General features: G+C 68.2%; 1 protein-coding gene across 1 annotated transcript in view; it reads left to right on the top strand.

Moving 5' to 3' along the window:
• The window catches only part of MUC2 (mucin 2, oligomeric mucus/gel-forming), a 28,303-nt gene extending 5,575 nt beyond the window's left edge, over positions 1 to 22,728 (top strand). Inside the window, exons 13-54 of the mRNA XM_042907236.1 lie at positions 5 to 169; positions 592 to 686; positions 932 to 1,058; positions 1,336 to 1,591; positions 1,683 to 1,735; positions 1,856 to 1,956; positions 2,321 to 2,472; positions 2,659 to 2,797; positions 3,022 to 3,132; positions 3,217 to 3,396; positions 3,503 to 3,742; positions 4,201 to 4,357; positions 4,548 to 4,679; positions 5,156 to 5,303; positions 5,675 to 5,718; positions 6,079 to 6,264; positions 6,626 to 6,667; positions 7,239 to 7,594; positions 7,637 to 7,795; positions 7,979 to 8,053; positions 8,096 to 8,857; positions 8,960 to 9,997; positions 10,244 to 13,541; positions 13,653 to 13,844; positions 14,112 to 14,341; positions 14,663 to 14,837; positions 15,280 to 15,527; positions 16,061 to 16,244; positions 16,554 to 16,773; positions 17,498 to 17,676; positions 18,024 to 18,093; positions 18,175 to 18,275; positions 18,370 to 18,401; positions 19,874 to 20,048; positions 20,248 to 20,352; positions 20,480 to 20,520; positions 20,615 to 20,737; positions 20,840 to 20,938; positions 21,594 to 21,722; positions 21,836 to 21,875; positions 22,184 to 22,310; positions 22,400 to 22,728. Coding sequence (XP_042763170.1) covers positions 5 to 169; positions 592 to 686; positions 932 to 1,058; positions 1,336 to 1,591; positions 1,683 to 1,735; positions 1,856 to 1,956; positions 2,321 to 2,472; positions 2,659 to 2,797; positions 3,022 to 3,132; positions 3,217 to 3,396; positions 3,503 to 3,742; positions 4,201 to 4,357; positions 4,548 to 4,679; positions 5,156 to 5,303; positions 5,675 to 5,718; positions 6,079 to 6,264; positions 6,626 to 6,667; positions 7,239 to 7,594; positions 7,637 to 7,795; positions 7,979 to 8,053; positions 8,096 to 8,857; positions 8,960 to 9,997; positions 10,244 to 13,541; positions 13,653 to 13,844; positions 14,112 to 14,341; positions 14,663 to 14,837; positions 15,280 to 15,527; positions 16,061 to 16,244; positions 16,554 to 16,773; positions 17,498 to 17,676; positions 18,024 to 18,093; positions 18,175 to 18,275; positions 18,370 to 18,401; positions 19,874 to 20,048; positions 20,248 to 20,352; positions 20,480 to 20,520; positions 20,615 to 20,737; positions 20,840 to 20,938; positions 21,594 to 21,722; positions 21,836 to 21,875; positions 22,184 to 22,310; positions 22,400 to 22,637 — 10,724 coding nt within the window. The 3' untranslated portion in view covers positions 22,638 to 22,728. The remainder of the gene's footprint in view (positions 1 to 4; positions 170 to 591; positions 687 to 931; positions 1,059 to 1,335; positions 1,592 to 1,682; positions 1,736 to 1,855; positions 1,957 to 2,320; positions 2,473 to 2,658; positions 2,798 to 3,021; positions 3,133 to 3,216; positions 3,397 to 3,502; positions 3,743 to 4,200; positions 4,358 to 4,547; positions 4,680 to 5,155; positions 5,304 to 5,674; positions 5,719 to 6,078; positions 6,265 to 6,625; positions 6,668 to 7,238; positions 7,595 to 7,636; positions 7,796 to 7,978; positions 8,054 to 8,095; positions 8,858 to 8,959; positions 9,998 to 10,243; positions 13,542 to 13,652; positions 13,845 to 14,111; positions 14,342 to 14,662; positions 14,838 to 15,279; positions 15,528 to 16,060; positions 16,245 to 16,553; positions 16,774 to 17,497; positions 17,677 to 18,023; positions 18,094 to 18,174; positions 18,276 to 18,369; positions 18,402 to 19,873; positions 20,049 to 20,247; positions 20,353 to 20,479; positions 20,521 to 20,614; positions 20,738 to 20,839; positions 20,939 to 21,593; positions 21,723 to 21,835; positions 21,876 to 22,183; positions 22,311 to 22,399) is intronic.
• Positions 22,729 to 23,377: the final 649 nt, after the last annotated feature.

Here is a 23,377-nt window from a genome sequence, read left to right as displayed (position 1 = left end):
TCAGGCCTCTGCGGGAACTTCAACGGCCTGGAAGGGGATGACTTCAAGACGGCGGGCGGGCTGGTGGAGGCCACGGGGGCCGGCTTCGCCAACACGTGGAAGGCCCAGTCGAGTTGCCACGACAAGCTGGACTGGCTGGAGGACCCCTGCTCCCTCAACATCGAGAGCGGTGAGGCTCGGCCCCGCCGGGTGCACGGGACGCCCCGCGGGACCCGTTGGCCGGGTGGGGCTGGGGGCGGGGGGCCGGCTGGCCAGCCTGTCCAGCTGCTGCTTTCTGCCGCGTGGCTGGGTAGGGTGGTCCACGGTGGCTGCCCGCCAAGAGTCACCGCGGAGGGGCCAGGCTTGCTCGCTAATCACTGGGTGGTGGCCCTCGCCCAGGGGCTGGTCTGGGGACATGACACGTGCCTTCCCACCCACCGGGTCAGGGCAGGTTGAGCGTGGGGCGGCTGTGGGGGTGTGGCCTCGCATTGGGCTGGAGGGGACTGGGCTCCAGGGGACCGAGTGGGTTCCAGCCTGGGCGGCCAGGCAGCGGGGCTCAGGGGACCTGCTGGAGGGGCCTGCCCCTGCTGAGGCTCTGTCCCTCCTCTGCAGCCAACTACGCGGAGCACTGGTGCTCCCTGCTGAAGAAGACAGAGACCCCCTTCGGCAGGTGCCACTCAGCCGTGGACCCCTCGGAGTATTACAAGGTGGGTGGGACCCGCGTGGGCACTGCCCGTCGCCCGATCTTGCCCGGGAGGTGCGCTCTGTGCATCGGGCCGAGCCCGACACTTGGCCTCGAGTCTCCCCCTGGGAGCTGCCGACCGTCAGCACGTGCGCGCGCGGGGGTGCCTGCGTGGGTTTGCCCCTTGCGGGGTGGGAGCCGGTGCCGTGTGTGCGCGCGCGTGTGCGTGAGCTGCTTCCCTCGTTCACTGCGTGCCTCACTTTCCCCCAGAGGTGCAAGTACGATACGTGTAACTGCCAGAACAGCGAAGACTGCATGTGCGCCGCCCTGTCCTCCTATGCCCGCGCCTGCGCCACCAAGGGCGTCATGCTGTGGGGGTGGCGGGAGCAAGTCTGCAGTGAGTGCCAGCCCCCGCGGGGTGTCTGGCGTCCCCCGTGGCGGGAGGGGTCAGCCCCGCTGTTCCGTGCTGGCAGGGCGGGGCCCAGAACCGCGGCCCGGGGTTCCCGGGGGGCGGGGTTCCCGTGCGCCATCTCAGGGAGACTGCCCTCGTGGGCCCCTTGGCTGGGGTGGGGCTCAGGGACGGCCAGTGGGGCGGGGAGCGGGGGGGCCGGGGGCCGTCCCTGCGCCCCTCACGCCCGCCCCGCGCCCCTCACGCCCGCCCCGCGCCTCCGCAGACAAGGACTTGGGCTCCTGCCCCAGCTCACAGATCTTCCTGTACAACCTGACCACCTGCCAGCCCACCTGCCGCTCGCTCTCCGAGGCCGACACCCACTGCCTCAAGGGCTTTGCGCCGGTGGACGGCTGCGGCTGCCCCGACCACACCTTCCTGGATGAGAAGGGCCGCTGTGTGCCCCTGGCCAAGTGCTCTTGCTATCACCGCGGCCTCTACCTGGAGGCCGGGGAAGTGGTCCTGCGGCAGGGGGAGCGATGGTAGGCGGCCTGGGGTTGGGGGGCACGGGGGGACCCACGGGCCCGCCCGCCCCCACGAGGGGCCTGTTCACCTCCTGCCTCTTCCCCTCAGCGTTTGCCGGAACGGCAGGCTTCAGTGCGTCCAGATCCAGCTGATCGGCCTTCGTAAGTAGCCTGCGCGTGCCTGGCTCCCCACCCCTCACCCATCCCCGCCTGCTGAGCGCCCCCCCGCCCCGCCCCCAGCCCGACCTCCACTGAGCCCAGGCGGCCCCCTCTGTCCCACAGGCTGTCAGGCCCCAAAGATCCACGTGGATTGCAACAACCTGACAGCGCTGGCCATCCAGAACCCGCGACCCACCAGCTGCCAGACGCTGGCTGCCGGCCACGTGCGTGTGGGGGCCGCCGTGGGGGGGGAGGGTGTCCCCAGGCGTCCACACTGGCCCTGGGACCTGGATGTTGGGTCCTGCGCGCACACGGGCCTCACTGGCCCTCCCTGTCCCCGGGCGGGGGAGGTGGTGGCCGGCCGGCCCCCCGTCCGGCCCACTGAGGGCTCGGTGGCCAGCGTAGGGACCCTCGGCTGGCAGCCCTCGCCTGTACCCCGGCCCAGGGCAGAGCCCGAGAGAGGAGAGAGGGCCGGGGTCTGTGGGTGGGGAAGGGACAGAGGGGTGTCTGCCAGGGTCAGGAAAGGGGGCGGCAGTGACGGGGCCAGCCCGGAAGCAAATCCCTGAACGCCACTCCGGCCCCCTGCAGTACCAGACGGAGTGCATCAGCGGCTGTGTTTGCCCGGACGGGCTGCTGGATGACGGCCGCGGCGGCTGCGTCGTGGAAGAGCAGTGTCCCTGTGTGCACAACAAGGACCTGTACTCCCCCGGGGACAAGATCAAGGTGGACTGCAACACCTGGTGAGTGGCCCGCTGACCCCGGCCCCAGGCGCTCTGGCGGGGGCGGGGGGGGGGGGGTGTGGGTGTGGTTCGTGAGCCGCTCCGGGGCTGTCCGCACAGCGCCCGGCCCGCCGGGCTCCCTCTGAGCAGGGGTGGGGGGACTTGCACCCCCGTGGCCCCTCCAGGCCCCCTTCCCACTCTCCTCAGCACCTGCCGGAGGGGCCGCTGGGCGTGCACGCAGGCCGTGTGCTACGGCTCCTGCTCCATCTACGGAAGTGGCCACTACATCACGTTCGACGGAAAGCACTACGACTTTGATGGACACTGTTCCTACGTGGCGGCTCAGGTGAGGCCAGCGGCGTGGCCCTGCCCCCGGCCCGTGGCCCCGCACCACGTCCTAAAGCCACTCTCAGCCCACCAAGAAGGGGTCCCCAGTGAGGGGCCCGGGGAGTGAGGGGCTTGTGTGTGCCGTTAAGGTCCCCCTTTTACCAGAGGAGGGCTGAGGCTGGGTGGGGGCCCGGGGCAGCGGTGGCCGGGCCAGTGTGGCTCACGTCCCCCGTGGGTCCCCAGGACTACTGTGGCCACAACTCCTCACTGGGCTCCTTCAGCATCATCACCGAGAATGTTCCCTGTGGCACCACGGGCGTCACCTGCTCCAAGGCCATCAAAATCTTCATGGGGGTGAGTGCCGCCTGATGCCGGGGCCGCGCGAGCCCTCGGGGATGCTCCGGGCGCCCAGTGACAGGGCCTCTCCCCTGGGCACAGAGTCTGGAGCTGAAGCTGGAGGGCAAGCACCGCGTGGTGATCCAGCGAGACGTGGGCCACCACGTGTCCTACACCACGCGGGAGGTGGGCCAGTACCTGGTGGTAGAGTCCAGCGTGGGCGTCATCGTCATCTGGGACAAGAGGACCACCGTCTTCATCAAGCTGGCGCCGTCCTACGAGGTGCGTGGCGGCGCCCGGCTGCCGGGCCCCCGGGGCGCAGGAGGGGCCGAGCCACCCTCCCGGGCGGGAGCCGCCTCACCACGCCCGGGGCTCGCTGCCTCCGCAGGGCACGGTGTGCGGGCTGTGTGGGAACTTCGACCGCCGCTCCAGCAACGACTTCACCACGAGGGACCACATGGTGGTGGACAGCGAGCTGGACTTCGGGAACAGCTGGAAGGAGGCCCCCACCTGCCCAGACGTGAGCTTCACCCCGGAGCCCTGCGTCCTGAGGCCGCACCGCCTCTCCTGGGCCGAGAAGCAGTGCAGTATCCTCAAGAGCCGGGTCTTCGCCGTCTGCCACAGCAAGGTGCGTGGGCGGGGCCGTGGCGGCGCGCCTGGGCGGGGCCGTGCGCGTGGGCGGGGCCGTAGGCGGGGCCGTGGCGGTGGACCGCATGGATCCTTGCGCAGGGTGGCCCTTCTTGCTCCCGCCGAGGAGCGCCCTGAGGTCACCGTGTGCCTCCTCTCCTCCAGCTTCAGCTCCATTTTCTGGCCTTTACCAGAGGCCCCGCCCTCCCGGAGACCCCTGGCTGGGTCCCCAGCCCTCATGTCTTCCAGGGAGGGAGAAAGGACGGAAGCTCTGGGCAGTGGGGGGGGGGGGGGGGGAGGGGTGGCCCCCTGTCTCTGGACCTCCCCTGCCGGCCCCCTGGGAGGCTAGTGCTGGGTGACCGTGCCCTGCCCTGGGGGTCCTGAGCTCCTCGGCTGCAGGGGCAGGCCTGGCCCCATGAGGGCAGTGCGGGCCCAGGGCACAGAGGTCTTCTCCCCCAGGTGGACCCCAAGCCCTTCTACGAGGCCTGCGTCCATGACTCGTGCTCGTGCGACACGGGCGGGGACTGTGAGTGCTTTTGCTCTGCCGTGGCCTCATACGCCCAGGCGTGCACGAAGGAGGGGGCCTGCGTGTTCTGGAGGACGCCAGACCTGTGCCGTGAGTGCCCGCCTGTCCTGGGGCGGGGGCCACACTGCGGGTGGGCTGGCCCTCCTTACCCACCCAAGGGATGGAGTGTTTGCAGCCTCTTTCCCTCCGGAGAGCTGTTGCTCGGGGCCAGGGTGGCGTGTGGGCTGCCAGAAGGGAGCTGGCCTCGCGCTCCCTGGATCTGACCCCGCGTCCCCCACAGCCATCTTCTGTGACTACTACAACCCCCCGGACGAGTGCGAGTGGCACTACGAGCCGTGTGGGAACCGCAGCTTTGAGACCTGCAGGACGGTCAACGGGATCCACTCCAACATCTCCGTGTCCTACCTGGAGGGTGAGCGTGCCCCGGGGGCCGAGGCACAGGGTCCTCTGCAGACCCGCAGGGTCGCCTGGGAGAGGCCCCGTGGGGCTGGGGACCTGAGGTCCGGGGCGGACCAGGCCCACCTCGCTGTAAAGCCAAGACCCCACCCAGGCGGGGAGGCGGAAGGAAGCAGGACGGGCGGGTGTCTCACCCAGGGGTCCCGGGGAACCTCCTCAGGGCCTTGGAGTTGAGAACTAGGGATGTGAAGGGGTGAGCCACCTGCAGGTCTGGGGAGGGAGTGCCCTTCCCCACCTCCCCAGGAGGCTGGGAGGGTCCTGGCCATCCCTTTGGCCCTACGGCAGTGTGCAGGGCCCAGCGAGGGGGGGGACCTAGGACTTCCCGGAGGAACCTCCTGGAGAGAAGGCCCTGACACGGTGGGCACGACGGTGGGGTCTGGAGGATGTGCGATCCTCCGTGGCGGTCCAAGCCCTGTGCCCTGTGCCTACCAGGCTGCTACCCGCGGTGCCCCAAGGACAGGCCCATCTACGACGAGGACAAGAAGAAGTGCGTCACGGCCGACCAGTGTGGCTGCTACGTCGAGGACACCCATTACCCACCTGGAGCGTCCGTGCCCTCCGACGAGGACTGCCAGTCTTGGTACCTAAGTTCGCCCTGCAGGGAGCCCGGGGGAGGTCGGGCGCACGCGTGACGTGGCTTCACGTGCACAGGTGCACACGCGAGCATATACCTACACGCACACACCACGCATCCGTGTGTGTGGGTGTGGATGCACGGCCAGGGGCGCACACCCGCAGGTATAGACACGGGAACAGGACGTGGAGACAGGCCAGCCTGTCTCTTCTCAGCCTCCTGCTCTGTCTGGCCTTCGCCTACCTCAGCTTGTCCTCCTCGGCCCACAGCTAGACCCCAGTGGGCAGGCTCCTTTGGAGCTGCACCCGGGGTGCACCAGGGAGGGCCTGGGCGGGGGGTGTGTGCTCGGGGTCTGGAGCTCCGTGCTTGCTTTGCAGCATGTGTACCGACTCCTCGGAAGTTGTCTGCCGGCCCGAAGAAGGTGAGCTGCCCTCCCGCCCAGGAGAGCCACCAAGCTGCCTGTCCCTGGACTGTGGGGGTGGGGCCCAGTGTCACCCTCCCCTGCTCCTGCGGTCCCCAGAGGCCCTTCCTGGCTCAGAGCCGGCTCTGACTTGCACCGGCCTCCCCAGGCCTGTGATGAGGGGCCGAGGTCACCCCTTGTGCCATTCGGCTTCTGCGCTCCGATGGGTTTCTGGGGGTGGAGTCCCGGTGGCAGATCGGTCTGCCGCTAGTCGGGGCTGGGGGACACCTAGTCTTTCTCTGATTGGGACAGGCAGGGGGTGTTCGAGAGGCTCTGTCTTGTCCTTGCCGTGTTGACCTTGGCCTCCCGCCCGTCCCCCAGGGAAGATTCTCAACTATACCCAGGATGGGTCTTTCTGCTACTGGGTGATCTGCGGTCCCAACGGGACGGTGGAGAAACACTTCAACATCTGCCCGTCTACCTCGCCCCCCTCGTCCTCCTTGCCACCCTCCACCACCCCCGTCACCAGCACCACGAGCACCACCCCCACCCCCATCCCCAGCACAGGTGAGGCCCCGGGCCCAGCTGAAATGGGGGGGGGGGGTGCGCAGCTCACAGGCGTCTCTGTTCAGGGGACGTCACCGGGGCCCCTGGCCTGCCGAGTTGAGATGTGGCATCAGGACCAAACCCTGAGCCCAGACCTAGGGACACTTCCCGAACCCGCAAGAAAATACCCCTGAGGCTTAGAGACAGAGGAAGGTCCTTAAATCCCCCCCATGGTTGTTCTCACTGAGGTGGTAGCCGTCACCGGACGAACCACGGGGGTGTGGTAGCCACGGGAAAAAGGGACTTGTAAAAATTATAGAACAGTTTTAAAGATGTCAAAATCTCTAGTGACAGCCTCCTTTCCTTTCTGGCTCTTGTGCAGCAACGACCGTCTCCTCAACGACCCCGTCCTCAGCCACTCCCAGTAAGTTGTGTGGGCAGCGTCCCCGAGGCGGGTGGGTGCGGGGGGCAGGGCACCCGGAGCTGCTCCGGGAACTGCCCAGGAGATGCGGATGTGGGGCCCGCGGCCCGTGCTGCTCACTTCACCAGACAGGGTGCTTTGGGTGGCACGACCCCCTGGGACTCACGGGTGCCTGGCTGACGCACGGGGGAAGGAGCGGCTCGGGGTGACACTGTTGTTCAAGCGTCCAGACCGAGCCCCTTCCCGTGGGCTTTCTCATCGGAATGGCTGACCCTGTCCGTGCTAATTGTTTTCAAGGGGACATCAGCATTTGAAAACAGCCAAGGGAGGGGCAGAGGGCTGCAGCCCGGGGGTCTGGCTGTCACCCAGGTGTGGCGTGAGGGGCTCTTCCTTCCCCGGGCTCAGTGTGGAGCTGCAGGAGGAGGGACGAAGCAGAGCTGGGCCCACACTCTCTGAGCCGACAACACCCTGCTCTTCGGCCGTGATAGGAGGGCGGTCGTGCCAGTCCCAGTGAGCTCCCCGGAAGCTGCGTCCAGGCGCGGTGACCAATCCAATCCCGGCTTTGCTTCCCCAGGTGTGTGCTGCTTTTGGTCCGACTGGATCAACGAGAACCACCCCAGCATGGACAGCACTGGCGGAGACTGGGAGCAATTCGACAGTGTCTGCAGGGAACCCGAGGACATCCAGTGCAGGTTGGCCACCGAGCCAGAGCTCAGCTGGGAGGAGACGGGCCAGAAGGTACAGTGTGATGTCTCCTCAGGGTTCAGTTGCCGCAACGAAGACCAGTTTGGAAACGGGCCGTTCGCGGTCTGTTATGACTATGAAATACGTGTCAATTGTTGCCTGCCGATGTATGAGTGTCCCGGGTCCCCAACCACGGCCCCAACCACCACGCCCTCAACCACAACCACCACCCCGACCACCACCAGCACGGAGACCCCGACCCCGGCCTCCACCACCACCACCACCAGCACGGAGACCCCGACCCCCACCCCGACCACCACCAGCACGGAGACCCCGACCCCGGCCTCCACCACCACCACCACCAGCACAGAGACCCCGACCCCCACCAGGACCACCACCAGCACGGAGACCCCGACCCCGACCTCCACCCCGACCACCACCAGCACGGAGACCCCGACCTCCACCCCGACCACCACCAGCACGGAGACCCCAACCCCCACCCCGACTACCACCAGCACGGAGACCCCGACCCCGGCCTCCACCACCACCACCACCAGCACGGAGACCCCGACCCCCACCCCGACCACCACCAGCACGGAGACCCCCACCCCAGCCTCCACCACCACCACCACCAGCACGGAGATCCCGACCCCCACCCCGACTACCACCAGCACGGAGACCCCGACCCCAGCTTCCACCACCACCACCACCACCACCACCACCACCACGACCACCCCTACCCCGGGATCAACCACCACTCTGTGCCTGCCTGAGTGCAATTGGACTGGCTGGCTGGATTCAGGGAAACCAAACAACACCAAACCGGGGGCAGACATCGAATCTATCGAGGTCTGTGTACCAGGCTGGGCGGCCAACATCTCCTGCAGAGCTGCCATGTTCCCTGACATCCCCCTTGGGCAGCTGGGGCAGAATGTGGTTTGCGACATCAATGTCGGGCTGGTGTGCAGAAACGAACACCAGAAGCCAGGGGGATTCATGCCCCAGCCTTCTTGCCTCAACTATGAGATCAACGTGTACTGCTGTTGGTGGCCTCCACACTGTATCTCCACGCCTTCCCCTGTAACCACGCCGACCTCCCCGACCACCACCACCACCAGGACGGAGACCCCGACCCCGGCCTCCACCACCACCACCACCAGCACGGAGACCCCGACCCCCACCCTGACCACCACCAGCACGGAGACCCCGACCCCCACCAGGACCACCACCAGCACGGAGACCCCGACCCCGGCCTCCACCACCACCACCACCAGCACGGAGACCCCGACCCCCACCAGGACCACCACCAGCACGGAGACCCCCACCTCCACCCCGACCACCACCAGCACGGAGACCCCGACTCCGGCCTCCACCACCACCACCACCAGCACGGAGACCCCGACCCCCACCAGGACCACCACCAGCACGGAGACCCCAACCCCCACCCCGACCACCACCAGCACGGAGACCCCGACCTCCACCCCGACCACCACCAGCACGGAGACCCCGACCCCGGCCTCCACCACCACCACCACCAGCACGGAGACCCCGACCCCCACCAGGACCACCACCAGCACGGAGACCCCGACCCCGACCTCCACCACCACCACCACCAGCACGGAGACCCCGACCCCCACCAGGACCACCACCAGCACGGAGACCCCGACCCCGGCCTCCACCACCACCACCACCAGCACGGAGACCCCGACCCCCACCAGGACCACCACCAGCACGGAGACCCCCACCTCCACCCTGACCACCACCAGCACGGAGACCCCAACCCCGGCCTCCACCACCACCACCACCAGCACAGAGACCCCGACCCCGGCCTCCACCACCACCACCACCAGCACAGAGACCCCGACCCCCACACTGACAACCACGAGCACGGAGACCCCGACCCCCACCCCGACAACCACCAGCACGGAGACCCCGACCCCGACCCCCACCCCGACCACCACCAGCACGGAGACCCCGACCCCAGTCTCCACCACCACCACCACCAGCACGGAGACCCCGACCCCGGCCTCCACCACCACCACCACCAGCACGGAGACCCCGACCCCCACCAGGACCACCACCAGCACGAGGACCCCGACCCCCACCAGGACCACCACCAGCACGGAGACCCCGACCCCGGCCTCCACCACCACCACCACCAGCACGGAGACCCCGACCCCCACACTGACAACCACGAGCACGGAGACCCCGACCCCCACCAGGACCACCACCAGCACGAGGACCCCGACCCCCACCAGGACCACCACCAGCACGGAGACCCCGACCCCGGCCTCCACCACCACCACCACCAGCACAGAGACCCCGACCCCCACACTGACAACCACGAGCAAGGAGACCCCGACCCCCACCCCGACAACCACCAGCACGGAGACCCCGACCCCCACCCCGACCACCACCAGCACGGAGACCCCGACCCCAGTCTCCACCACCACCACCACCAGCACGGAGACCCCGACCCCGGCCTCCACCACCACCACCACCAGCACGGAGACCCCGACCCCGGCCTCCACCACCACCACCACCAGCACGGAGACCCCGACCCCCACCAGGACCACCACCAGCACGAGGACCCCGACCCCCACCAGGACCACCACCAGCACGGAGACCCCGACCCCGGCCTCCACCACCACCACCACCAGCACGGAGACCCCGACCCCCACCCCGACCACCACCAGCACGGCGACCCCAACGCCGGCCTCCACCACCACCACCACCAGCACGGAGACCCCGACCCCCACCAGGACCACCACCAGCACAGAGACCCCGACCCCGGCCTCCACCACCGCCACCACCACCAGCACGGAGACCCCGACCCCGGCCTCCACCACCACTACCACCAGCACGGAGACCCCGACCCCAGCTTCCACCACCACCACCACCACCACCACCACCACGACCACCCCTACCCCGGGATCAACCACCACTCCGTGCCTGCCTGAGTGCAGTTGGACTGGCTGGCTGGATTCAGGGAAACCAAACAACACCAAACCGGGGGCAGACATCGAATCTATCGAGGTCTGTGTACCAGGCTGGGCGGCCAACATCTCCTGCAGAGCCGCCATGTTCCCTGACATCCCCCTTGGGCAGCTGGGGCAGAACGTGGTTTGCGACATCAATGTCGGGCTGGTGTGCAGAAACGAACACCAGAAGCCAGGGGGATTCATGCCCCAGCCTTCTTGCCTCAACTATGAGATCAACGTGTACTGCTGTTGGTGGCCTCCACACTGTATCTCCACGCCTTCCCCTGTAACCACGCCGACCTCCCCGACCACCACCACCACCAGCACGGAGACCCCGACCTCCACCAGGACCACCACCAGCACGGAGACCCCCACCTCCACCCCGACCACCACCAGCACGGAGACCCCGACCTCCACCACCACCACCACCAGCACGGAGACCCCGACCCCCACCCCGACCACCACCAGCACGGAGACCCCGACCCCGGGCTCCACCACCACCACCACCAGCACGGAGACCCCGACCCCCACCCCGACCACCACTAGCACGGAGACCCCAACCCCGACCCCCACCCCGACCACCACCAGCACGGAGACCCCGACCCCGGCCTCCACCACCACCACCACCAGCACGGAGACCCCGACCCCCACCCCGACCACCACCAGCACGGAGACCCCGACCCCGGCCTCCACCACCACCACCACCAGCACGGAGACCCCGACCCCCACCCCGACCACCACCAGCACGGAGACTCCCACCCCAGCCTCCACCACCACCACCACCAGCACGGAGACCCCGACCCCCACCAGGACCACCACCAGCACGGAGACCCCGACCCCCACCCCGACCACCACCAGCACGGAGACCCCGACCCCGGCCTCCACCACCACCACCACCAGCACGGAGACCCCGACCCCCACCCCGACCACCACCAGCACGGAGACCCCGACCCCCACCAGGACCACCACCAGCACGGAGACCCCGACCTCCACCCCGACCACCACCAGCACGGAGACCCCGACCCCGGCCTCCACCACCACCACCACCAGCACGGAGACCCCGACCCCCACCCCGACCACCACCAGCACGGAGACCCCGACCCCGGCCTCCACCACCACCACCACCAGCACGGAGACCCCGACCCCCACCCCGACCACCACCAGCACGGAGACTCCCACCCCAGCCTCCACCACCACCACCACCAGCACGGAGACCCCGACCCCCACCAGGACCACCACCAGCACGGAGACCCCGACCCCCACCAGGACCACCACCAGCACGGAGACCCCGACCTCCACCCCGACCACCACCAGCACGGAGACCCCGACCCCGGCCTCCACCACCACCACCACCAGCACGGAGACCCCAACCCCCACCAGGACCACCACCAGCACGGAGACCCCGACCCCCACCCCGACCACCACCAGCACGGAGACCCCGACCCCGGCCTCCACCACCACCACCACCAGCACGGAGACCCCGACCCCCACCCCGACCACCACCAGCACGGAGACTCCCACCCCAGCCTCCACCACCACCACCACCAGCACGGAGACCCCGACCCCCACCAGGACCACCACCAGCACGGAGACCCCGACCTCCACCCCGACCACCACCAGCACGGAGACCCCGACCCCGGCCTCCACCACCACCACCACCAGCACGGAGACCCCGACCCCCACCAGGACCACCACCAGCACGGAGACCCCCACCTCCACCCCGACCACCACCAGCACGGAGACCCCGACCCCGGCCTCCACCACCACCACCACCAGCACGGAGACCCCGACCCCCACCAGGACCACCACCAGCACGGAGACCCCGACCTCCACCCTGACCACCACGAGCACGGAGACCCCGACCCCCACCCCGACAACCACCAGCACGGAGACCCCGACCCCCACCAGGACTACCACCAGCACGGAGACCCCGACCCCGGCCTCCACCACCACCACCACCAGCACAGAGACCCCGACCCCCACCCTGACCACCACCAGCACGGAGACCCCAACCCCCACCAGGACCACCACCAGCACAGAGACCCCGACCCCGGCCTCCACCACCACCACCACCAGCACGGAGACCCCGACCTCCACCCTGACCACCACCAGCACGGAGACCCCGACCCCGGCCTCCACCACCACCACCACCAGCACGGAGACCCCGACCCCGGCTTCCACCACCACCACCACCAGCACGGAGACCCCGACCCCCACCAGGACCACCACCAGCACGAGGACCCCGACCCCCACCAGGACCACCACCAGCACGGAGACCCCGACCCCAGCCTCCACCACCACCACCACCAGCACGGAGACCCCGACCCCGGCCTCCACCACCACCACCACCAGCACGGAGACCCCGACCCCCACCCCGACCACCACCAGCACGGAGACCCCCACCCCAGCCTCCACCACCACCACCACCAGCACGGAGACCCCGACCCCCACCAGGACCACCACCAGCACGGAGACCCCGACCTCCACCCCGACCACCACCAGCACGGAGACCCCGACCCCCACCAGGACCACCACCAGCACGAGGACCCCGACCCCCACCAGGACCACCACCAGCACAGAGACCCCGACCCCGGCCTCCACCACCACCACCACCAGCACGGAGACCCCGACCCCGGCCTCCACCACCACCACCACCAGCACGGAGACCCCGACCCCGGCCTCCACCACCACCACCACCAGCACGGAGACCCCGACCCCGGCCTCCACCATCACCACCACCAGCACGGAGACCCCGACCTCCACCAGGACCACCACCAGCACGGAGACCCCGACCCCGGCCTCCACCACCACCACCACCAGCACGGAGACCCCGACCCCCACCAGGACCACCACCAGCACGGAGACCCCGACCCCGGCCTCCACCACCACCACCACCAGCACGGAGACCCCGACCCCCACCCCGACCACCACCAGCATGGAGACCCCGACCCCGGCCTCCACCCTGACCACCACCAGCACGGAGACCCCGACCCCGGCCTCCACCATCACCACCACCAGCACGGAGACCCCGACCCCCACCAGGACCACCACCAGCACGGAGACCCCGACCCCGGCCTCCACCACCACCACCACCAGCACGGAGACCCCGACCCCGGCTTCCACCACCACCACCACCAGCAGGGAGACCCCGACCCCCACCCCGACTACCAGCAGCACGGAGACCTCGACCCCGGCCTCCACCACCACCACCACCAGCACGGAGACCCCGACCCCCACCCCGACCCCGGCCTCGACTACCACCTCCACCAGCACGGAGACCCCTGCCACACCCACACCCACGACTGTGTCAACGACGTCCACAGAAACGCTCACACCGCCAGGACGCCCGTCATCCACGCCGCACAGGCCACCCACCACGAGCGCCACGACCTCCAGTGTGCTCCCCCCAACGCTGACCCCAATCTCCTCCCCCAGCATCGTTGAAACTACAGGTTCCATCCCCAGCACACCCCTGGAAAAGTGCTGCGTTTTGAATGACACATACTTCGCCCCAGGTACCCAGGCTTGTCACTTCTGACTCTTAGGTGCCAGAGGCGGGTGGGTTCTGGTCTCCTGTCACCAGTGGTAAGGGGTTAGGCCGAAGTCCCCACCGGGAGCCGGCTGGATGGCCATCCCTGCGGTCTGCCCCTCTTGGCTGTCGCCGTGAGTCAGGGACATGGTCGAAGTGGGCTTCCCTCCAGTGGCCTTGTCGGCACCTGTTTGTATGCTCTGGGAGCCAGCCCTGCGTGGCTAGTGTAGGTCTGGTCTCTGTCCCCTGGCAGGTGAAACGGTGTATAACGGCACGCATGGGGACACCTGCTATTACGTGAACTGCTCGCTGTCCTGCACCTTTGAGTTCTTCAACTGGTCGTGCCCGTCCACGCCCTCCCCAACGCCCACCCCTTCCTCACCAACGCCGGCCTCAACACCCAAACCACCCACGTCCATGGCATCGAGCACTCTGGCCACCACCAAGCCCCCTGGGTGCCTAGACTTTGATCCTCCCAGAGAGGTCAGTGGGCTGCGTGCCGCTTGTGGTCCCCTTGGCTCTGCGCACACATGCCCGCCTGGGAGGACGGGGACGTCTGCCGGTCACCCGCGACGCCCTGTCCTCCGAGTGGCCTTCTGGGGGCAGGGTGGGCCGAGCGCCCACCTCCTGGGCCACGCCTCCCCTGCCGGGTGAGGAGGAGGAGGCTTGGCCGGTGGTGAGGCCGAGGCGGCTGCCTCCTGCGCGGGGCGGTCCCCAGGCTCCGGTGGGAGGGCTCAGGGCCACCCCTGTGCAGGCTGGGGCTCCAGGCCGGTCCCCGCTGACCCTGCGCCTTCCCCGCCGTAGGAGAACGAGACGTGGTGGCTGTGTAACTGCACCATGGCCATCTGCAAATACGACAACGTGGTGGAGTTGGTGCAGGTGCAGTGCAAGCCCCCACCCATGCCCACCTGCTCCAACGACCTCCCGCCCGTGCGCGTCATGGACCCTGATGGCTGCTGCTGGCACTGGGAGTGCGACTGTGAGTTGGCCCAGGCCGCGGGACCCTCCCCTCCTTCCCCCTTCTGCGGGTGTGGGGCTGCAGGCCCTCAGGGGCTTCTCGTGCCTCCTGCTGGTTCCCCCTCTGGGGCGGGGGGTCCAGGCGGGGGGGGGGGGTCGTGCCTCCTGGAGCCACCTCCGCCACCGCCACCGAGGCTGCTCCCCGCCACCACCCCCCCCCCCCCACCCCGGGGTGGGCGGGGCAGGGCTGGACTTCGAACCCGGACCCTCTGGCTCCCAAGCCAGGCCGTGTCCCACTGAACGGGCTCGGACGCCCCTCGTGCTCCAGGAACCAGAATTTCCGGGACCCCCCGGATTCCTGCTTTGTCTTCTCACTGTTCCTGGGCTCCCGCCGGCTCCTGTCCCTGTCCCAGCCGCTCCCCCGGTCTGGGGCTTGGTGTGGCTCACGGGAGCTCTGTCCGCAGGCTACTGCACAGGCTGGGGGGACCCGCACTACGTCACCTTCGACGGGCTCTACTACAGCTACCAGGGCAACTGCACGTACGTGCTGGTGGAGGAGATCAACCCCACGGTAGACGGCTTCGGCGTCTACATCGACAACTACCACTGTGACGTCAACGACCGGGTGTCCTGCCCCCGCACGCTCATCGTGCGCCACGAGACCCAGGAGGTGCTGATCAAGACGGTGCAGATGGCCCCCATAAAAGTGCAGGTGCGCTGGCCAGGTTGCGGGGCGCTGCGCGCGGGGGGGGGGGGGGGGGTGCCGGTTCCCTCGCTCGGCAGGGGGCTGGGCTGTTCTCCCGGGACCAGGGACCTTGACCTCCCGCACGCCCCCTGGCTGCAGTCCTCTTGCACACACTCGCGTGGAGTTGCTGGTTCCGGGGGCCTGGGGAGCCTCACTCCTCGGCACGGGGTGGGGGTGGGGGACTCTCGGGACAGCGTCCTTGTGCTCTCACCCCGGGGATCGGCCGGACCAGTCTGGCCTGGAGCAGTGGAAAGGAAGTGGGAAAGGGACCAGGGCAAGGGGCAGGGGGACGGGGGGCAAGGGACAGGCAGAGGTCCCCACACCGGACGCACAGGCCTGACCACAGGTAGGGCTGGGGCGACCCCAGATGCTCTGTCAAGACGCAGCTTGCCCCGACTCGCCGCCGAGAGACACGCGCGGCGGCCGGGGCAGGGCCCTGGGGGAGGGGCCACCACGTCGGCCCCGAGGGGACGTCCTGACCACGGGTGTGCCGGCCGCAGGTGCAGGTCAACGGGCAGGCCGTGGCGCTGCCCTACAGGAAGTATGGGCTGCAGGTGTCCCAGTCGGGCATCAACTACGTGGTGGACATCCCCGAGCTGGGCGCCCTCATCTCCTACAACGGCCTGTCCTTCTCCATCAGGCTGCCCCACCACCGGTTTGGCAACAACACCAAGGGCCAGTGTGGTGAGCCCCTCAGCCCCTGCGGGCTCCCTGCGGCTCCCGGGCCCGCCCCCGGGGGGGGGGGGGGTTGGCTGGGGCCGAGGCCGGTGCGAGGGCCGGCCAGCCGGGGGCTGGATCTCTGGCTCTTCGGCTCGGGCCCGGGGGCCGTCATGCCGGGTGGGCGTCTGTGGGAACGAGCGGGCCGGAGTCTCGCCTGCTCTGCGCCCTCGGCCCTGGCCTGGCGGTCGCCGGGGCCCCGGGGCCGGCCCGGGGCTGTCTGCTGCGTGGCGTGGCTCTGGTGCTGGCTCAGCGTGGGCCTCCCTCCCGACGCAGGCACGTGTACCAACAACACCGCCGACGACTGCGTGTTGCCCAGCGGAGAGGTCGTTTCCAACTGCGAGGTCGCGGCCGACCAGTGGGTGGTGAACGATCCCTCCAAGCCACACTGTCCCCACATCGGCGTCACCACCAAGCCCCCGGCTAGCACGCCGTCAGCGGGCAGCCCCACGCCCAGGGACTGTGCTTCCCCTCTCTGCGACCTCATCAAAGACAGGTACCCCCCCAGGCCTGGCCGACGCCCGTCACCCGCCAGGGGCAGGGGCTCAGGGAGTGGCCAGGCGTACGGGGAGAGCCGGGCCGGACCGTGGGGTGGGAAGAAGGGCAGGCTTGAGGGGCTGAGGCCTCGCCCCCAGTCTGCAAAGGGGGGCCGGACGCGGAGCACGTCTGGGGTGTCAGAGCGAGGTCAGGGCGCCACGGGCGGGTGCCGGGCCTCGGACGGCCCGGGGCTGGGGCTTCCGACATCTCCGGGGCTGAGCGGTGTGGCGAGACGTCCCTGTGCCTTGGGGGAGGGGGGGGGGGGTCGGCCGCGCCGGGGGCCCTAGGGAGAGAGGCTGAGCCGGGACCGAGCTGGCGTGCAGGGCTGATGTCAGGGAGGCAGACCTGGGCTGAGACGGAGAGGAGCCGGCATCCACGGGGAGCGAGCGCCTGTTCCCAGAGGTGTGCGGGCCGAGGCTGCGTGGCCCCCCTGCCACGGCTGCTGGAGGGGGTCCCGGCACCCGGCAGCCTCCGCCTCCGGGAGGCGGGCTGCAGAGCCGACCCCCCTTCCCCAGGGCGGCCCTCTGCTCTCCTGCCACAGGCAGCCCACAGGCGTCTGTTGGGTGGGTGCAGGCAGAGCCAGGCTCCAACAGGGCAGCCAGGTGGAGGTGCTAGGCTGGTGGGGAGCATGAGGGGGGCGGGGAGGGCCGGCCGGAGCGTGACCCCCGCGTCCTCCCTCACAGCCTGTTCGCCCAGTGCCACGCCGTGGCACCCCCCCAGCACTACTATGACGCCTGCGTGTTCGACAGCTGCTTCGTGCCCGGCTCGGGCCTGGAGTGCGCCAGCCTGCAGACCTACGCGACCCTCTGTGCCCAGAAGGGCATCTGTATCGACTGGCGGAACCACACCAACGGCGCCTGCTGTGCGTGTCCGCCTGCCCCTGCCCCAGACCCGTGGTCCCGCGGGCCGGTGGGGTCTCTGGCTACGGCCTGTAGCCACGCCTGTGGGAGGCCAGGCGTACAGGGAGAGCCGGGCCGGACCGTGCGGTGGGAAGAAGGGCAGGCTTGAGGCGCTGGGGGCCTGGGGCTGCCGCCGGGCTCGCCGAGCACAGCTCGTCACCTGCCTCCCTTCTCAGGACGGCACGGGGTGCCGAGGTGGGCGACACCGGGCAGCCGCTCACCCCCGCCGGGGCAGGAATGTCACTCGCCAGTCCCCGCCCCCCCCCCGCCCCCCGCTCCGGCTTCTCTGATTCCCGTCCCCTTCCTGCAGTGCTGACGTGTCCGCCTCACAGGGAGTACCGGGCCTGTGGTCCTCCAGAGGAACCCACCTGCAAGTCCGGGTTAGTTGCTGGAAGACGCACGGGGGCGGCGGGCCTCCAGCCAGAGCACAGACCCACCTCATGATGCCCTCTCACCCCCAGATCCTCTGAGAAGAACGACAGCATCCTGGTGGAGGGCTGCTTCTGTCCCGAGGGCACCATGAACTACGCCCCGGGTTTCGACGCCTGCGTGGACATGTGTGGTACGCTGCCTGCCCGCGTTGCCTCCGTGAAGCCCGCCCTGATCCCGTGGCACCAGGGCTCTGCTAACACGATTTGTTTCCTGTCCCTCCCTAGGCTGTATGGGACCTGACAATGTGCCTAGAAAGGTAGGCCTTTCCTCTTGGTGCCACGGTAGGATTCACCCATAAACCCTGAATTTTGGGGACCAGGGTGGGTGGCAAGAAGAAGCCAGGAGTCTCAGACCCTGAGTCATGTCATTTACATCCCGGAGGGCTGAGCCAGCAGGGTCATCCGGATACCCACACCCAGTCACTTACCCACCCATGCGTCTCCTTCCCTCCCTCCCTCCCACCTTCCACCCCTCCATCCGTCCACCCACCCATCCATCCTCCCATCCGTGCACTCACCCAACTCTCCATCCATCTGTCTGTCCAACTCTCCACCCATCCATCCGTCCATCCATCCATCCATCCATCCATCTGTCCGTCTGTCCATCCATCTGTCCTCCTGTCCGTCCATCCGTCCTCCTGTCCATCCATCTGTCCATCCATCTATCCATCCATCCATCCATCCATCTGTCCATTTGTCCATCCGTCTGTCCAACTCTTCACCCATCCATCCATCCGTCCATCCATCCATCCATCCATCCAACCACCCACCCGTCCGTCCATCCATCCATCCATCCATTCATCCATCCATCCTCCTGTCCATCCATCCATCCTCCTGTCCGTCCATCCATCCATCCACCCATCTGTCTGTCCATCTGTCCATCCATCCATCCACCCACCCGTCCGTCCATCCATCCATCCATCCATCCACCCACCCGTCCATCCATCCATCCATTCATCCATCCATCCATCCATCCATCCATCCATCCATCCATCCAACTGTCCATCTGTCCATCCATCTGTCTGTCAAACTCTCTACCCATCCATCCATCCATCCGTCCGTCTGTCCATCCATCCATCCATCCATCCAACTGTCCATCTGTCCATCCATCCGTCCTCCTGTCTGTCCATCCATCCTCCTGTGCGTCCATCCGTCCATCCATCCATCCATCCATCCACTCGTCTGTCCGTCCGTCTGTCCATCCATCTATCCATCCATCCATCCATCCACTCGTCTGTCCGTCCGTCTGTCCATCCATCTATCCATCCATCCATCCATCCACCCGTCTGTCCGTCCATCTGTCCATCCATCCACCCACTCACTGGCCCATGTGTCCATTCACACCTTCACGCCACCCACCCGTGGGCCATCTGAAGCTCTATCTAAACCTGAGATGACATCCTGGCCACAGTGTTGTCCTGTCTCCTACATATGGCTGATGCCTTAGCTCTAGTCTGCGAGCCCCATACACGTGTCGTGTGTTTCCCGTGTGCCAGCAAGTGCCAGGAGCAGGTCACGGCTGTGATGTCAGTGACCTGCCCCCACGTGCTGGGAGGTGGGGAGGGCACAGGGGTCCTACAGGACCTGAGTGGGACGCGAGGTGTGGTGCCTTCATCCGGCCGACTGTGGATGTGCTGCGGTGTGGCCCTGGCAGGGGGTCTTGGGTGCCAGCCCACCTCACCCGAGTGGCACCTGTGACCCCTCCTGCCCACCCACTTCCTGCCTGCAGTTTGGGGAACACTTTGAGTTCGACTGCAAGAGCTGCGTCTGCCTGGAGGGCGGGAGCGGCATTTCCTGCCTGCCTAAGACGTGCAGCCAGGAGCCGCCCCAGTGCACGGAGGAGGGCACCTACCCGCTCACAGAGGTCAACCCCGCCGACACCTGCTGCAACATCACATCCTGCAGTAAGGCCACTTCCGGAACGGTGCTGGGTGCTGGGGGCCCAGGAGTCGCCCGGCAGCCCCCGAGGGTGTTTTCACCTCCTCCCTGAGCTGGGGAGCCGCTCACTTGGGGGCCTTCGGGGCACGTCCACCTGAGCACGGGTGTCGGAGGAGGCCGGTGCCCGCAGCCCCCTCCTTCCCCTCGTCTCCCCCCTCCCCCCAGAGTGCAACACCAGCCTGTGCCCGGCGATGCCGTCCAAGTGCCCGCTGGGATTTGAAGTGAAGAGTGAGATCGCGCCCGGGAAGTGCTGCCCCGCCTACACCTGTGGTTAGTGGGGGCCGGGGGGTGGGGCCGAGACCGCCGCGGGGTCACCCCGCGTGGCGGCCACACTCCCCCTGGGCCCGGGTGTCCGCGCTGTCCGGCCCGACCCGCGTCCCCGTTCTCTTCCTCCCAGTGCCCAAGGGTGTGTGCGTTCACCAGAATGCCGAGTACCAGGTGAGCCTGGGCGGGCTGCCGGGAAGGGTGCCCGCTCTGGGGCCTCCGTGGTGGGCGGCGGCGCCGCCTCACCCGCTCCTCTCTGTGCCCTCAGCCGGGGTCGCCAGTTTACTCCTCCAAATGCCAGGACTGCGTGTGCACCAACCGCAGGAACAGCAGCACCGAGCTCAATGTCATCTCCTGCACCCACGTGCTCTGTGACGACTCCTGCAGCCCCGTGAGCCCCCCCCCCCCGCCCCCCCGAGGCCACGGGCCACCCCGCGGCCACCTCCGCGGCTCCCTGCCTCCCCGCACCAACCTAGCCGTGTGCATCCCGCAGGGCTTCGAGCTGGTGGAGGCCCCCGGGCAGTGCTGTGGTAAGTGTGAGCAGACCCACTGCATCATCAAGAGGCCCGGCAGGGAACCCATCATCCTAAAGGTGAGCGAGGGGCCTGCTCCCATCCCCACCCGGGAGGGGCCGGCCCGCAGCCACGGGCAAGGCCTGGGATGCCTCCCGCCGCCCCAGCAGGGTCTTCCCAGGGCCGGGCATGGCTGTTCCAGTGTCCTGGGGTGGCCGTGACCACAGACCGGGGCTGGAAACACCGGGACTGACCGAGTCTTTTCGTCTGGAGCCGGAGTCTAAGCTGGAGGTGTCGCAGGGCCGCGGTCCCTTCAAGGGCTCTGGGGGAGCCTTCCTGCCTCTTTGGCCTCTGGGGCTCCAGACGGCCCCGGGCTTGTGGCCGCGTCCCTCCACTTCCTGGGTCACCTTCCTGTGGCTCCGCCTCTCTCTTATAAGTATACTCGTTGTTGGAGTTAGAACCACCCGTGTAATCTGGGATGGTCTCATCTCAGCATCTTTAACCGAATCTCACCTCTCGACACTCTGTCTCCAGATAAGGTGGTATCTGCAGGTGCACGGGTCGGGATGTGGACGTGTCTGGGGACTCTAGGCTGGTGCTCTGGGCCTGCAGGCTGGACCTTCTGTCCGACAGGAGCTGCACTTGGCTGGGTGGTTGGAAACCTGCAGGGCGTTTCTTGTCTGTCTTCCGGGTGGGCCTCCTGTGGGTCTCACCAGGCTGTCTTGTGCCCTGCAGCCCGGGGACATAAAGCATGACCCCAAGAATAACTGCACATTCTTCAGCTGCGTGAAGATTCACAAGCAGCTCATCTCTTCTGTCTCCAACATCACCTGCCCCGACTTTGACCCCAGCATCTGCGTCCCGGTGAGTGGGGGTCCTTTCTTCGGGACCTGCCCTTTCCCACCCTGAGGCAGGACGGGGCTGCTCACGGCCGGGGGGTGGTCTGGGGATTCCAGGCTCGTTCTCCTTCCTTCCAGGGTTCCATCACTCTCATGCCCAATGGTTGCTGCAAGAAATGTGAGTACAGCCTGGCGGGCAGGCGTCTCTGGGGCACACGGTGCGGCAGGGGAGCTCCCTCTGGGACCCCGGGGCGGGGGTGAAGGAGGCACAGGGGATGACGTCCCGGGACTCCTGTCCCTTTCTGTGCCACTCTCAGCCAGACGTTAAATTGGGGGACAGCAGCTGGGGGCCCTGCTTGCTGTGGGGTGGCCGGGGCTGGGGCACTCGAGGAGGGAGAGGAGGCTGTGAGGGAGAACCTGCGGGCCCCCTGGGGTGTGGAGACCCCACCCCCCCCACCCCAGAGCCTCCAACCCACCTCTCGGCAGGCACCCCTCGCAACGAGACCAGGATCTTCTGTTCCGCCATCCCCGTCACCCGGGAAATTTCTTTCGCCGGCTGCACCAACAGAGTCACGATGAACTACTGCTCTGGGTCCTGCGGGACCTTTGCCCTGTGAGTCCCGGGCCCCGGGCAGGGGTGGGGGAGGGGCTCCTCGCCCTAGTGGGGGTGGCTCCTCACTCTGGCCGGCCGCCTGCCCGCAGGTACTCGGCCGAGGCCCAGGCCCTGGACCACAAGTGCTCCTGCTGTAAGGAAGAACGGACCAGCCAGCGGGAGGTGGTGCTGCACTGTCCCCAGGGCGGCTCGCGGAGCCACACCTACACCCACATCGAGAGCTGCCGGTGCCAGGACACCACCTGTGAGCTCCCGCCGGCCCCGCGCCGCGTCCCCGGCCGCTCCCGGCGCTCCAGCCCCGGGGGCCCGCGCCCAGGAGACGCTTGAACAGGGTCGTGCCACGCAGCTCGCCCCCACCGCCCTCCGCACCCCCCACCCCTCCTGCTGACCCCCTGAGCTTCCTCACCTCCTGAGCTGGCTTCCTCTCTGCAGATATTTATTTTCTGAGTCTTTGTTCAATTCTTTGCTTTCCACAATAAACTCGGGCAGACGCTGTGCCGGTGTGTGTGGTCGGTGCTGGGCGTCCGGACGGCTGCCGTGCACGGCCCCGGGTCTCGCTGCTTCCTGCGGGGCGAGCGGACCGAGAAGGTCCAGAGAGGGGCCCGGTCCGCACGCTCTGCGCACGGGACACGGGGGCCCGCGCACACTTGCCTGCCTGGCTGTGGCAAGCTTCCTGTGCCAAGTGCAGCCCCCAGCGACCTCTGTCCCTCGAGCCGCCTCCAGAAAGCCCTGTCCCGCCCTGTCCTGCCCTCAGCGTGGCCAAAGCCCTTTCTGGGCTGTCGTAGTCCAGGAAGACTTCCACCCCTGGCTTTGCACAACAGGGGGCCCGACAGCCCCAGGGCGCCGGGTGTGTGCGTGTGTCTGCGGACGTGGCTTGGGTGTGAACGTGCCACGTGCACACGTGTTTGCGTGTATGTGTTTGGAGCGTGCTTCATCCCGGGTGTCTGCACTGGCAAAGCCGAAGTTCCCGGGCCGGGGGTCAGGGGCGCACACCAGCCCGTGGGTCAGAAGGTGACCTTCCGGGCCTCTGCCACTTGCGGAGTTCCGGTCGGTTCTGTGGACCCAGG

Source organism: Panthera leo, chromosome D1, assembly GCF_018350215.1.
Source record: "Panthera leo isolate Ple1 chromosome D1, P.leo_Ple1_pat1.1, whole genome shotgun sequence".
NCBI lineage: Eukaryota > Metazoa > Chordata > Mammalia > Carnivora > Felidae > Panthera > Panthera leo.
This window is presented reverse-complemented; position numbering and strand designations above follow the sequence as displayed.